Raw genomic sequence first — 15,739 nt, forward strand, 5'->3', positions numbered from 1 at the left:
TGACAATGGCGTCACCATTTGTGGTGTTCCAGTGGACCTCGGAGCCCGTATCGTACAGGGGTCACTCCGAAGCCAGAGGGTCTTTTGGGACAGATCCGATCCCTTGGCATTGCTTGAGAATAGTCTTTATGAGAGAAAGGTTCTCATCAGAGGGTATTCGCTATTTGATGGTCCTTGTTGGACCTGATGTATGCAATGCTACACAAAGATGCTGTGCACTTACTGTTGCCAAAAAATAGGGTGTGCCGTTCTATTCGCAAGGTTGTAGCTGCGCTCAATACATTGCTAAATGTGTTTGTGTGTGTGTTTCCTAGCTTTTTTGGCCACTCAAACTGTCAAGGAAGGATTTTATAAACCTAAAACCTCCGCCCCCTTGAAAGAGTGGTAGAGTGGAGGTAGCGCGTCAGTCTTGAATTTCTGCGTGCAGGGTTGATCTCCCAAGTGATGTGCATTTTTGCGTAGCTTCAAAAGTCCCAATTCTTATGTCATATCATATGGAATACTTAATACTAAAGGTTATGGAATTATAGGGTTAGGGCTTTTTTTGCTTATTTTGAACTTGAACCCATGTTCTCAAGGCCGTGCTGGCGCCATATCTAGATGGGGGTAAAAGGCATGATGAGGTTTGAACCCCGGTCGTTGGCGTTTGGATCTCATACTAATCCAATACGCCACCGCCGCTACAACTTAGCAGTTGAAAACATATGCTATACATTTCTTACATAGGACATTTTTAGACATTATGCAGAATCTTTTCACTTACGAATTTAAATGATCGGCTTTTTGTGCCATAACCCCTCCCTAGCCTTATTATATCTATTATTTGATTATTTAACTCCTCATAGGAGTTCATTATGACTATCTGTTCCTCTTGAGTGAAATATTCTGAGGTATATTCTAAAGGTGAGTAAAATGACGCGATAAACGCCCTTTTTACGGGAACGTACATTGAAACTAAATCAGCAAAAAATCAGCATCATCAACCTGGCTTGACAAATCTACTCGTAAGTGAGCTTTGTGGTACCATTTAACTCTGATTGCGAGTTTCGTATTTGTAGATCAAGGTTATCCCAAGGAAGCCTGGGTATGTTCAGCGCGCTTCAATGTACTGTATGCCCCACAGATGCATTGTGACAGCTCTAAAACGTTCACCGTCTAGCATTAAGATCACGCTGTACCATGCATTGCCAAGGGGTCAATTGATAATATGAAGCATGTTCGTCTTTTCACCTCGCTATAGTTCGCTTGGGTTTCCTGAACAAACTCGTATTCTGTGCTCTCTCATAATAGCGACAACTCTCGCCGATAGATTCCAAGAAGACCTGCTTCTGTCTCTCCCACCCCCAACAGAGAGTTCAGTTCCACCGGGGTTAGGTTGAAGCGAAGCGTGGGTCCTTTCTACAGCAGGCAGGCACATGCACAATGCAGTCTAGCTCTGCACCTAGAGGCTGGATCCCCACCAGAAGAGGAGCAGGGGGCTGATCCCCACGGCAATGTGTAAAGATTGTAAATACACCATAAGGGGGTGGACTTATCAAGATGATTTTAAGCTTTGCCAGCCTGCTGTTCAATGGCGTCTTTAACACAGTAAGTGTTTATATTTGCTTGGATCCCTGAGGTCTTTGTTTATATGGATGCTTGTTTGTGTGTGTGTGCGTGCGTGCGTGCGTGCGTGACTAAGCTATCTGTCCTCAGTTCTCCGGTGCTTGCTGTTATGTAAACACTCAGCATGTTGCCGGTTTTCTGGGTAGCCTCATGCCTCGTCAAACCATTAAGATGGAACATCAATCAGTGTAGCCTTTAACATCGGACAGGACAGTGCAGTACAGGTCTTCTTTCTAAACCACTACACAATCATGCCATATATATGGTCAAATTTTTTTGACCATATATGATAATATATGGTTATGATAATGTGTGTGTATATCCATTGGGCAGGACACACACACACACACACTCTTCAATCGTCGCCTACACTCACTACCTCTCTTTGCTCACTTTTAGTGCATGTGTACATGCATTCTCCTCAGGGCGATAGATGCCCTGTCTCTCCGTCTAAACTCAATTCTCTCTCTCTCTCCCTCTCTCTCTGTCTATGTCAACTCTCTTTCTCTCTCTCTCTCTCTCTCTGTCTATGTCAACTCTCTTTCTCTCTCTCTCTCTCTCTCCCTCTCTCTGTCTATGTCAACTCTCTCTCTCTCTCTCTCTCTCTCTGTCTCTGTCTCTGTCTCTCTGTCTCTCTGTCTCTCTGTCTCTCTCTCTCTGTCTCCCTGACTCTCTCTTACTCGTTCTCGCCCCACACGGCATGCTTTGTAGTTGTTCAATGCGGCTCCCCAACTCTTCCTCTTTGGCCCCTTTTGGTCTTCGTCCTCCTCGTCAAAAAATTAAAAACAACCAAATATCAAGAGGGGAGATTTTTAAGTTAATTTGTTGGCATGGACCTACCGGTAAGGCACACACTTGAAAACAGTCTATTTAGGGACCCTAATCATGCTACTGCATGTTATACAGTTATATTGCACTGGGGCACTTTGGGCAAGCTCTATACTTGATCGTCAATGAAAAAAAGTGTCTGGAGGGCTTACTTTATGGGTTTTCATGCCGAAAAAGACCCTGGGTTCAATTTTCGCAGGAATTACACTTTAAGGAGGTGATGAAGAAACTGCAGATATAACATAAAAATATAGAATAATACATTTGATAAAAGTCAAACACATATTTTCCTCGGAGCCACATTGTAGATAGATTATAGATTTGGGACCATCCAGGTCCACTATTTAAACCAGAGAGAGAGAGAGAGCTGAATGACTGATGTGTGTATTCGCCACAAAACAATTAGGAGAGTGAAGAAGAGAAGGTATAACACATACCGCAATCTAAGGTTTTGTTTATTTTCTTTTGTTTATTTTGCTCATTTACCCAACATGATCCAACCGTCATTAACGGTAGACCTATAGGCAATGAGATTTAGAGTTAACTTGGTTCAAGTTTAAATTAACCTACAGGTTGAATAGCTGTTAGAGTATGGGCACTGCTCTAAATTGCCTTAAGACTAAAATGACAAAATGCTCTGTTTCGGTCAGAGCATTTGATTGAAAAGGCATTCAGCAAAGTCATTGACATTGTATTGTCAAATGAGAGAGAACGATCAGCCTACAATCTGTTGGCTTTGGTTGACGTCAGATGTGGCAGATATGGTACCCATCATGCATTTGGGTATCACATCATGGATTTATTTGAATAAATACGTAAAACAACAACATAGATCAACAAAATAAGTCACTAATTTATTCCTTTTGAAAATTGTTTCAGGGATTTCATCTCACAGATTTTGTTTTTCTAAATTTTGACGATGTCGACTTCTTCATTAAATTTAAAGTTGGTTATGCCTTGTGATTCGTGTACCACCAATATACACAATTTATTCTTCTTCACTTGTTGTTGAGCAGGGGCCCGTTTAGCGTGGGAGGGTCCGCCTGGGACCCTGCGGAGGGCCTAGGCCCAGGGGTGGCGGCCCCACTTGCCCCGCCCATAGCTCATTCCCTGTTCCAGCAACCAATCCTCTATTGAGGATTGGTTGCTTTTCCTTGGGTCCCCTTATAACACTGAATTTCATACGTTGAATTTTGCAGCTGAATTTGGAATGTTGAATTTTAAATTTGTGAACATTGAAAAATAAAAGTAAAAAGGATTTGTTGAAAATTTAAAGTTTTAAATTCAGAGGCAAAAAATTCAGATACGTTATTTCAATGGATAAATATTCAGTGCTAAAAGTTCAATGGCTTTAACTCAGTCGCAAAAAAATCTTAATACGTTATTTTAATGCATAGATTTACAGTGCTTAAAATTCAATGGCTTTTTATTTTTAAAATCCGATGAGACAGATATACTTCCATATTGATGTGACATAATCCAAATGCTAATCACCACTCATCTATTACAGTATGAAAGGCTTCTGGCTGCGAGCTAAGCCCCTAACTGTTGGGACAGAGACCTGGGGGAGCATAGCGCAGACAGAGAGAGGAATTGCTCTTTATTTCTTTTGCGCTTTCTTTCAATTCAAAATAGCTTTATTGGCCTGAAAAATAAATATTTACATTGTCATATATGTTTAAAAGTGAATGTATAATTACTACAATAGAAAATAAACAAGGTAGTTATAGGGAGTGAGCTAATCAAACTATATCCCAACATTGGCAGACAGAGATAGTCTTGAATCGTCTCTGTGGATATTGACCTTGATGTTATATCCATGCACACTATTTCATACAGAGGCTTCTCTCTCTCATTTTTGGAGAGAACAAATAGTGAGAATACATTGGAGAAATGGAAGGTTTAGAAGGTAAGATGTCAGAAAAAGAGTGTTAAGAAAGAAAGTGACAACGAGAAACAGAAATGTAGTAAGACACATCAGATAAAGCACCAAAGAGTGGGGGATGACAGAGGCAGAGCCTCTGAGAAACCAAAATAGCCAGATAAATGTATGTTAGGAAAATAGAGCTGAAGGGAATGAGTGAGTCGTTACCTCTGCATTTAGGAACAGCACTATGATGTCTGGTCCAATCTGTAGAAACATTTGATTGTTCAGAATCTCTTCCGAACCAAATCCTCATTCTTTAGCTTTTTTGTCTCTCTTTTATGTATTTGAGGAATAAACAAGGATATACAAATAATTGCTATAATATAATCTCAAAGTTTGGGAAGGATGCAGCTTCAGCTAGGATATGATAATGTTCTAGAGCAGGGATTCCCAAGGTGTGGTACGTGCACACCAAGGGGTACGAGAGCTGCCACCAGGGGGTCCGCGAGATGAAAAATGTAATGGCGGTCTGGTGTATTATTACACAATTACAGTGCTGTTTTTTTAAGTGGGATTTTTCCATAAAATAAAAAAAACATGAACAGTAAACATGTCCTTTGTAATCCCTTTTATTTTAAATCAAAAAACTATAAACCTACTCAGATCATTCCCAACACTGGTTATGATGATGATGATGATGATGATGATGATGATGCTAGCTCCACGGTCATTTAATAGGCCTATTGCTGCAATTTTTCTTTTACGCGGCTGAAAATAACCGTGCTTTCTGTTACTGAGCCTGTGTGTGTCACTCATCCTCTTAAAAGTTGAAGCTTGTGCATTGCTTTGTTGCATTTTATTGAAACTTTGTTGATGTTATTGGGAACCGCTGTTCTTAGAGCGATGTGTTGAATGATCTTTGCTGCCCCCCAGTGGACGAAGGGGGCACTGCGCATCTTATCCCTTTGCTCCCGTATCATTTCGTGTTAGAGAGGAGCAATTAAAACTGATTCATAGAGTTACAAATGGCCTAAACAAGTCAGTTTATTGTACGTAATTGCCCTTTCAACCTTTTATCACTGCCGTTAAAGGAAGTGCTCTGTCACATCTGAAAGTTATTAATTCGCAGGGCCCATTAATACTATAATGGTTATGTTCTGAGAGGAGATTTCTGCCTCCCAGATTAAGCAAGTGAGATAAATATCATCCCTTCTCTCTCTCTCAGACTAGTCATGGCCTTTCTATACTTCCTTCACAATGATCCAATCTGCTTGGGTGGGGCTCAAATGGTATCAGATCTGAAGGATTAGTTAACGCTGACACACACCCCTAGCTGGACATTTAACTTGGAATAATGACTCTTTTTTGTGTGTGTATGTGTGTGTGTGTGTGTGTGTGTGTGTGTGTGTGTGTGTGTATGCAGGATAACCTAGGTATATTTACAAATGCACCAGACACACACACATATATAATTTGGACTCACAGACCATGTACACACACATACTCATGTATGTATATGTGTTGTTCTGCATGTGTATTTAAATCATTTGTCCACGGGGACGTCTTTCGTTATGTTCCATTGCGTTTTAATTGCTTCCTTGACACACAGCAGATCCATCAGAGTGACATTTGAGTCAGCTGTGGCATGGTTCTGTCATCAATAATGTGATCAATACTGTGACTATACGCCTGACCGCCCTCTCTGAGCCGCCTGCTGTTAAACCTGCTTCCGCCTACTACACTTGTGGTTATTTAGTCTTTAGCATACGCTTGCTTCCAACATGTCTTATACTGAGTCATTCATGAGCAAGCTTATGTGTTGTTGTTTAGGGTTAGGGTTATTTTAGGGTTGTTGCAGTGTTCGCTGCAGTATTCAGGTTTAAAACCCAGAAGATTTGGGTGTCAAACAACCGAACCACTCCTTAGCCATCCTGCCCCTTTTCTTTTAAACCTGCTGCTTTCTTTCATGTTCGCTTGCTTGTTCACCATTCTTTGTTTGTTTGTTGTTTGTTTCTTAGGAAGGAAGGTAGAAAGGATGGAAGAAAACCTTCCATCCTTCCTTCTTTCCGTAAATCTTTTCTTTTGTCTTTCTGTTCTGTGGTTGGTGGCTGTATGTAGGGCTTCACTGATCTTTCGAAGACTCATGTTTTGTGAAAAAAACAGCAAAAAAAACCCAGCATTGAACACATTTTGTTATGTACTACAGCACTAGTAGTTTACAGTCTAATTATTGAAATAGTTTACAGAATCAATATACACTGGTTAACTTCATTAATTTTTAACTACCTAGAATTGAGCCATGGCTTTGTTTTGTGTTCAGTCTGAAAAAAACGAATTTGTGTTAGCACCCCGTAGAATCATAAAGCCAATGTGAGGACTAGTGTTATCTAGTCTGCTAGTTAGGGAGCTGTGGTTAGTTTTGATGCGAGTGCTGATGCTAATCTCCAGAGGTGGCAGAGTGTGGTAAATGATGTCACCAAACACAGGAAGTGATGTCAGCGACCTATTCCTCCATCTACGGCTGTCATCACCCCTCTGGCCAACCACATTACAGTGGCACTGAGGGACACACTACACACACACACACACACACACACACACACACACACACACACACACACACACACACACACACACACACACACACACACAGAGACACAGACACACACACATAAACGCACACACACACACACAAACACACTCCATTGGAGAACAGGGATGTAGTAGTGTTTTATGGCAGAGATCAGATGGAAAGGGCAAAGGACACAATTAATTTGGCATTAACAGACATTGAAAACACACACATACAGGCACACACACATGGGCAACCCACACGCAGTCTAGTGGAGGTGGTAGACCAGGGGGTTGAGTTGCAGTGGTGACGAAGACTGCGTGTTAGAGAGAGAGAGTGAGAGGGAGAGAGAGATTAATAGAGAGCCATGCTGAGGAGACTGGTGTGCAAGAAAATCTGCGCTCGTAAGACTATTTTCATCTCTCTGTGTGTCTCTACCTCCCCCTTTCCCTTCCTCCGCCTTTCTCATTTCTCTCTGCTCTTGTTGTGCTTTATTGCTGTGTTGATGTGAACCTTTGCTTTGTTATAGTCAATATTCCTCTATATCTATGGTGACTGTATCTCATTAAATCTTTTTTCCCTGTCCCTCTTTTTTTCCCTGCTCTTTCTTTCTGTGTCTGTCTCTCTGCCTTTATTTTGTCTCTCTTCCATCTTACTCACTGTCTGTTTCCCTTTGTCTCACTGTCTGTGTCCATGCCTTTATTTCTGTCTCTTTGCCTGTGTCTAATTTCTGTATTTTCTGATGTTAGTGACACTGGGATGTTAGTAGCGTAGCTGTGTGTGTCTGTGTGTGTGTGTGTGTGCGTGTGCGTTCGTTTGTGTTTGCAGACATCCAACTGTGCAAGTCTTTCATTTATTTCATGTTCTCGTTGATTGACCTTTTGTGACTTAATACAACGGCTTACTTTGTGCCCGTCTGTCTCTCATTTTTCTTGCTAGCTAACAGCTGCTGTCTGTCTGCCTGTGTGTCTGTCTGTGTGTTAATAAAGCATGGTGAAAGACATCCGAGTATACAGGTGTTCCTTTCTGTCCCAGTGTGGCTTTGCTATACAAAATACACAAAAGGGCTTTTTCCATCCAGGCCCCTGTATGTGCCCTGGCGTTGAGTCCATAAGCCCTGGTGCTTGGCTGGGGAGAGGGACGGGAGCAAGCACGTCCACCCAGATAAGAGTCACATGGCAGGGATGGGGGAGAGAGGGATCAGGCGTGCTCCATGACTGGTGGTGAAGCCATATCAATAGCTCAAGAGGTCAGACCACTGCACTAAGGGGACTCAGTGACACCCCCCCCAACCACACACACACCTACACACACACACACACGGGTCAGATGGATTATTTACAGTGTGAGGATGATGGAGGGTGTTGAGGTTGAACTGAATGATGGAGACCTTTTCCATAAGCACTCTGGGGCAAGTTGGCAGGAGAAGCAAGGAGACACAGACAGTTTTCACAATTGTCCTCCGTCTTTTCTCCGCATTTGTATATCAGGAGGTTTGACCATGAGGGTCATTCACACTGATTCACACTTCATGGCCGATATGCATCGGTGTCACTCAGACATCAGTAGAATCAACAGGGGTTTAGGGGGCGGACTTGCAAGGGGCGGGATATGACGTAGGGTAGAGGTTCCCAAGAGGCGGGATAAGGACGGCCGCTGTCACTCTAGTCAGAATGGGCAAAACTCATTGCGATCATCTTAAATGTTGCTGCAGCGATGCATCATATATTCTGTTACATCCTCAACATCTGCATCGATTGATGAAAGATTGGAGCATGAGTTAGAGACAACAAAAAGTAGAAACAACAAAGAATTGCCTTGCGAACGACTGGGACACTGGAACAAATGTAGTTGACTTCTGTGTTTAACTGAGAAAACAGGGATTGGAAGGCCGGGACCCTATAATGTTCAGCTAACTGTTGTAAATAATAATAATAAAAAAATATTTTTCTATATATACGCGTGCAGCTGTGAACTCATGTATTGTAATTTATTGTAGGATGTGTACTTTTAGGGTTACGATAAGACCTATCATTTAACAAATGACTATGAAAAGCAGTGCCAAGATTCAAATATTTTTTAACCATTCAGTGAACAGAAGGCAACAGGCTGATTACCGTTTAAGGGGGCCACTCAATCACATGCAAATGCAGACCGAAACGTCATCAACACGCCGACTCAAATGGTGTGAAATGCCAGCTTTCTACTTCTCATTCACATATGAAGGAATTAACATTACTGCCGGCTAAAATACTACCTCAGGAGTATTATTTTTTCAGGATACCAGTGTCAGGATATGTCGTTCACATATACGCCCCATCGGGGGGATAGCGGGAGAAGAGCAGGACTAACGTGTATGTGTGAAAGCAGTGAAAGTGTTTTTTTTCTTGTTTAGTGCTTTGTATTTCAGTTTGGCGCACAAAGAGCTACATGCATAAAGTTTGATTGATTGATGAACAGCTCTTTGATCATTTGTAGAAACGGATGGTTTTCAAGGAATTTGGAAATCTGTCTCATGTACACAGGCCACATGTCTATCATCCACCTGCCACCACATGTGTGTCATTATTGGCCAGCAGCTTGCTAACTCCCCCAACTACTGTTCTTGTTCTTCTCTTGTGTTTCCAGATAAGAACTTTGAGGATGAGGACTCGGTTGACGGGGGTCGCTCCACCTCGTCCTCCTCATCCAAGCCCTCGAGTGCCCGGAGGACCGTGGTCAGCGTGGTCAGGAGGCCCAGTGCCGCCTCTGCTAGCAAGATCACAAGTGAGCGGCTAGACGAGCACTCTTGTATCGCCACCCGCAGGCTGGATGACAACATTACAACCAGAAATCGAAATGAATATTTAGACTACATTTGTTGTTTTCTTAATTATTTGTGTGTGTGACACATGTTTGGTTTTGTGTGTGTGTGGGTGTGTGTGTGTGTGTGTGTTTCTGTGTGTGTGTGTTTGTGTGTGTGTTCCCCAGGTAAAGAGGCAGCTGCAGGAGCTGTAGATGAAGAAGACTTTGTCAAAGCCTTTGAGGACGCTCCCTCTGTCCAGGTGCACATTATTCCCTGAAGACAATAGCCACACTGCTAGTGCTATAGGCTACGAGACAATGATAGCCACACTACTATAGGCTACGAGGCAATGATACCCACACCATTATAGGCTACGAGGCAATGATACCCACACTAAACTGACTGAGGGACAATGATACCGACACTGCTACTGGCTGAGCGATAATGATACCCACACTGCTACTGGCTGAGGGACAATGACACCCACACTGCTATTGGTTAATGGGCAATTATACCTATTACCTATTGATAGATACAAAGATATACAAACTTCCATGGCTAAAATGAGGTCTGTTAATATCCCCAATGCAACACCTGACAGTTATTTCCCACTTCCTTCCTGCCTTCCTTGAAAAACCTGGACATGTTCTTGATTGATGTTAATTGAAAGGACCACAATGGAAACAAGCCTTTGGGCTTTATTGTGTTTTTTTAATCCTTTTGAACACTTCTTAATTAATAATTGTTAATTGTTAATTAAGAAGTGTAAAACTTAATTGTTGTTCAATAAAGTTTTCAATCAATCAATCAATCAAAACTCTGCCCTACAGATCTACTCCAACAGAGAGATGGAGGATCAAATGTCAAAGATCAGAGAAGTTTTGTCTGATGAAAAGCACGACTGGGAGCATAGGGTGGTTGCGGTAAGATATACCCACACCCGCACCCACACACATGTATAAACAAAAAATACACACACGTTAATTCACCGACACATTGATATACACACAGAAACACACACGCACACATACATATGTATATACATGCACACACGCACCCACATACGTATATACGCAAACACACACACACACACACACGCACAACCAGACACATGTATATACACACATACACGCACACACACATACATATGTATACCCACGCACATGGAACAACACACACGTATATACAAAAACACACACACGCACGTTCACCCACAAACATGTATGTAAACAAACAAACTCTCCCGTACATACACAAGGGTATATATTCATACACACAGACCTGCACACATGCACACAAGGAGCTCTTTTCTAAACAGTGCTCCTCCACATTGCCCGACCTTACACTCTTCAATATGCTACTGCCTAGACCAATAAAGTGGTGTATCCCTCCTTGCCTCCTACTGAAGGTTAAGAAGGTGCGCTCCCTCATGATGGCCGGGGCGGCGGAGTACGAGGGCTTCCCCCAGCAGCTGCGACTCATGGAAGCCCCTCTGAAGCTGTCCGCCAAGGACCTGCGCTCCCAGGTGGTGCGAGAGGCCTGTATCACACTGGGGTAAGGCTTGCTCGCCCTGTCTGGGTGTTTTTGTGTGTGCTTTTTGGTTGTACTATACTTCTGAGGACTTGAAGAGCCCATTTAAAGGTTCCATAGCATGCTACTTTATGGATGCTTGAATATAGATATCAGTGGGCCCCTAACACAGTATTTGAAGACGTTCCCGAAATTCAGCCGTGGTGCAGAATTACAGCCACTACGAGTCGCTCATTGAGCTTTCCCCAAATTCGCCGTTTCGGTGTCTGTAGCTATAATGCAAATGAGGAGGAGAGAGGCGGGTCAAGGAGGAGGGTGGGGGTGTGGCCCTGAGCAGCCTGCAGCCACAGTACCATGCGCTCTGTTTACAGTGGATGTATCGCAATGGTGAGACAAACACATCCTTTGACCGTGTTCTGTAAATATTCGGGAGTCCTGGAGCTCTATATCTAAATAATATCATATTATACATCAATATCTATATCATATCATATATATTATCACGGCCAAAAGCTGTGTGCGCCTCCAGAAGATATTATGGATCTCAAACAACTGCGTCGGGTTCTCCGATGTCTCTGGTTCTTCCACGTCCACATCAATCTGAAGTAGACTAAACGACGACATGGAGGAGAAAGAGATTGTTGCCAGCGATTGTTGACCGCGCTGCCCGCTTTGGCAGCGCTTAGGCACCACCGCCTCCTGCAGCGGGCAGCGGGCAACGCCAAGGAGGTGGTCCCTCGGCACCGGACAGCGGGAAGCGGGGCTCAAGCGGGAGACAATCGCCGGCAACAATCCCTTTCTCCTCCATGTCTTGGTTCATGTACTTCAGGGAGTCAAAGCCAAAGTTCCTTTCCCCCAATACCTTCTCAACCATGGCTGAGATAACCCCCACTGCGAATCTCGTTGTGGAAATACCAGAGACGAGAATCTGACGTGTTATCCGCCATAACACCAACAGCAGAACGGTTATCCAAATAAAGAATAGTAGGCTTACAACACTTGCGTTACAGTCCTGGAGCTCTATATCTAAATAATATCATATAGCCTAATAGGCCTACATATCATATAATACATATTATCACAGCCAAAAGCTTTGTGCGCCTCCAGACGATATTATGAATCACAAACGACTGCGTCGGGTTCTCCGACGTCTCTGGTTTTTCCACTGCCACATCAATCAGATTCAGATTCAGAATTTATATGTCACATACACAATACATTGCAGTGAAATGTTCACAGTCGGCTCGTTGCTAAATAGACACATAACAAACATAACAAAACAGCAAATACATTCAAGATTTCAGGGGGTTATTGCACATAGGAATAAAGGGGATTACATAAATAAATATGAATATATAAGTGCAGTTGCTCAAAAGGGCTTGATCAGTGCCATTTAGACACCTGACAGCTTGGGGGTAGAAACTCTTCCTGAGTCTCTCAGTTTTTGCTGCCAGTGAGCAGTATCTATTCCCTGAGCGGAGCAGAGAGAATAGTCCGTAGCCTGGATGGCTGGGGTCTTTCAGTACGCTGGTGGTTCTTCCCTTGCACCACTTGATATAAATGTCTCCTCGATTAGGGAGTTGCCCCCCTATGGTACGCTCAGCTGAACGCACCACTTTGTGCAGAGCCTTACTTTCCTGCATGGTGGTGTTCCCATACCAAGCAGTGATGTTCCCAGTCAGCATGCTCTCAATGGTGCAGGTGTAGAAGCTCTGTAGGACTGGTTTGGATGCTCTGAATTTCTTCAGCCTCCTGAGATGGAACAGTCTCTGTCTGGCTTTCTTTACCACGGTGTCCAGGTGGGTAGACCAAGTCAGATCATCAGTGATCTGGACACCAAGGTACTTAAATGTATCCACCCTCTCCACAGGGGTCACATTTATGGATAAAGGAGTGTAGTCCCACACCTGCGTCCTCCCAAAGTCCACCAGCATCTCCTTAGTCTTGCTTGCGTTGAGGTGGAGATTGTTTTTCTGACACCATTGTGTCAGGCACCTCACCTCCTCCAGGTAGGCTGTCTCATTGTTGTTGCGGATTAGGCCTACCACTACGGTGTCGTCAGCAAACTTAATGATGGTATTTGAGTCTGCGGTGGCTGCACAATCGTGTGTGTACAGGGAGTACAGCAGAGGGGACAGAACACAGCCCTGGGTGGCCCCTGTGTTGAGGGTGAGGGAGGATGAGGTGTGCCGGCCTGCTTTCACCACCTGAGGTCTCTCTGTTAAAAAGTCCAGGATCCACCTGCAGAGGGCGTCGTTCAGCCCCAGGCTCCTGAGCTTTTTGATGAGGGTGGAGGGAAGGATTAAAGGCTGAACTATAGTCAATAAATACTAGTCTCACATAGTTCAACACTTTCCCCTTACTCTTGTCCAGGTGTGATAGGACAGTGTGTAGTATGTAATCTGAAGTAGACTGAACCGCGCGCTGCCCGATGCCGGGCGGTGGTGCTTTGCGGTGGTTGTGCCTCGCAGCAGTGGGTGGCGGGCAGCGGGGCTCAACGATGGCTGAGATAACCCCCACTACAGTCTCGTTGTGGAAATACGAGAGACGTCAGAGAACCAACGTGTTATGCGCCATGACACCAACAGCAGAACGGTTATCCAAATAACAAAGAACTGTACAACACTTGCTGTATTGGTCTGGGTGGATCTGATCAGCAATCCCACTATCCAGTTCAGCTAAACTAATTGATAATGAATAACTCCAAGACGCATGGTGCCGATTAGGAAGGTTTACTTAAATTCAAAGAGTGAAACTGAAACACAAACATAAATATATATCAGTTACAAAACTGGATGCACTCAAAATGCAAAAACACAATATAACATATTGCAATAACTAAGTGCACGAAAGTTGGAGCTTTGCTGTATCTCTCCACAGGCAATGAACAGATATGGAAAACATAGCTGGCGCCATATAAAATGGTACAAATTGATGATCCAATAACCAAAATAATGCTGCTGAAGCGTAGCTAAGGAACTAACAAGCTGCAGTACCTACAAACATTGCGATCATACAGCTAGCAAGACTAGGATGGTAGAAGATGTGATTTCTATAGTGTTAATGTAACTCAGTAGTCAGCGGAATCCCTTCCGGAATAGCCACTTCTGATCCGACCGGAAGTACTAACAAATAAAGACAGCTCGATAAAATAAAAGCTTCGGCATAAAAACAGCGACGAATAGGGTCCAGGACACTTGCGTTACAGTGTCTGTAATCACACACACACACACACACATGTGGCGCTCACAAGGTCGTAGCTCATTGTCTCATTGGTGGGCCAAATACTCTGGGTGGGCAAGGCAGAGAAAGGGGAGGTAGCTTGGCCCCTTATGACAACATATGGGGCCACATTCCAAATCAGCCACTTGAGCTTCCAATTTTTGAAAGGCGAGCAGGACACCTAGTGCTCGTTTTACACCGAACACAAGTTTTAGCCACTGGGGGACCATAGGCAGGCTAGGGGAACTCATATTAATGTTAAAAAAAACTCATAGTGAGATTTTCATGCCATGGGACCTTTAACATACAAGGACTTTTTGGGCGATGCAAGTGTGTGTGTGTGCGTACCTGTGTGTGTGTGTGTGTGTGTGTTGGTTTTATCAAATTTATGAGGGCATGCCCTTAAAAGCCCACCCTACATGTGAGGACGCATGTGTGTACGTAGGGTGGGTGTGTGCTTGTTGGCTTCTAAAAGTGCCACTATTTTAGATTTATGTTGTTGAGATTGGGAGTGAAGTTAGAAATTAGCTCCAAATTTGTATCAACTCGTACTGTTCCACAATGCATAAACACATTATACATTAAGCAAGTTGAGCATTTGACCACTCTCGCCTCCATTGACTTTAGTTAATGAGCAGAGCTGTGAGGATGATGAACTAGAACCCAGATGCATTAGTTCTCCCTGTCAGTCGGCCAATGCATGGATGAATGGATGGATGTATGCAGTTATAATTTCTCCCTTTTTCTTTACTCTTCCTCTCTACTTGTGTCTCCTCTTTTCCCCCCCCTCTTTTAACCTCCTTTACCAACCGTTGCTTCCTTTTCCTTAACTTCCCATAACAAACCGATTTTCTCTCATTCTTTAGCATCCTGTTAAACACACAAGTCTTTCCTATTGTTTAACAACAACAACCTCAATCAACTTTCTCCCATGTGCTTCCCATCTCTCCAGGTACCTGTCAACGTTGCTAGGCAACAAATTTGACCACTGCGCGGAGAGCATCATGCCCACACTCCTCAATCTGGTGCCCAACAGCGCCAAGATCATGGCCACGTCTGGGGTGGCCGCCATCCGCATCATCCTCAAGGTACACCATCAGGGTTCAGTCTGTCACACCCCGGGTACACCATCAGGGTTCAGTCTGTCACACCCCGGTTACACCCTCAGGGTTCAGTCTGTCTCAATCCGGGGGTTCACACTCAGGGTTTAGTCTTTCTCACCCTGGGGGTACACACATTCAGGGATTAGTCCGTCTCACCCCAGGGGTACACACTCAGGGTTCAGTCCCTTTCAACCCCGGGGGTGCACTCTCAGGGTTTAGTCTGTCTC

General features: G+C 43.8%; 1 protein-coding gene across 1 annotated transcript in view; it reads left to right on the forward strand.

Annotated features, from left to right (window-relative positions):
• clasp1a (cytoplasmic linker associated protein 1a) overlaps window positions 1–15,739 on the forward strand; it is a 133,555-nt gene that overhangs the window by 37,001 nt on the left and 80,815 nt on the right. Inside the window, exons 9-13 of the mRNA XM_079757971.1 lie at window positions 9,501–9,638; window positions 9,843–9,916; window positions 10,488–10,580; window positions 11,066–11,211; window positions 15,362–15,497. Coding sequence (XP_079614097.1) covers window positions 9,501–9,638; window positions 9,843–9,916; window positions 10,488–10,580; window positions 11,066–11,211; window positions 15,362–15,497 — 587 coding nt within the window. The remainder of the gene's footprint in view (window positions 1–9,500; window positions 9,639–9,842; window positions 9,917–10,487; window positions 10,581–11,065; window positions 11,212–15,361; window positions 15,498–15,739) is intronic.

The sequence above is a fragment of the Pollachius pollachius genome, assembly GCF_949987615.1.
Source record: "Pollachius pollachius genome assembly, chromosome: 20".
NCBI classification, from domain to species: Eukaryota; Metazoa; Chordata; class Actinopteri; order Gadiformes; family Gadidae; genus Pollachius; species Pollachius pollachius.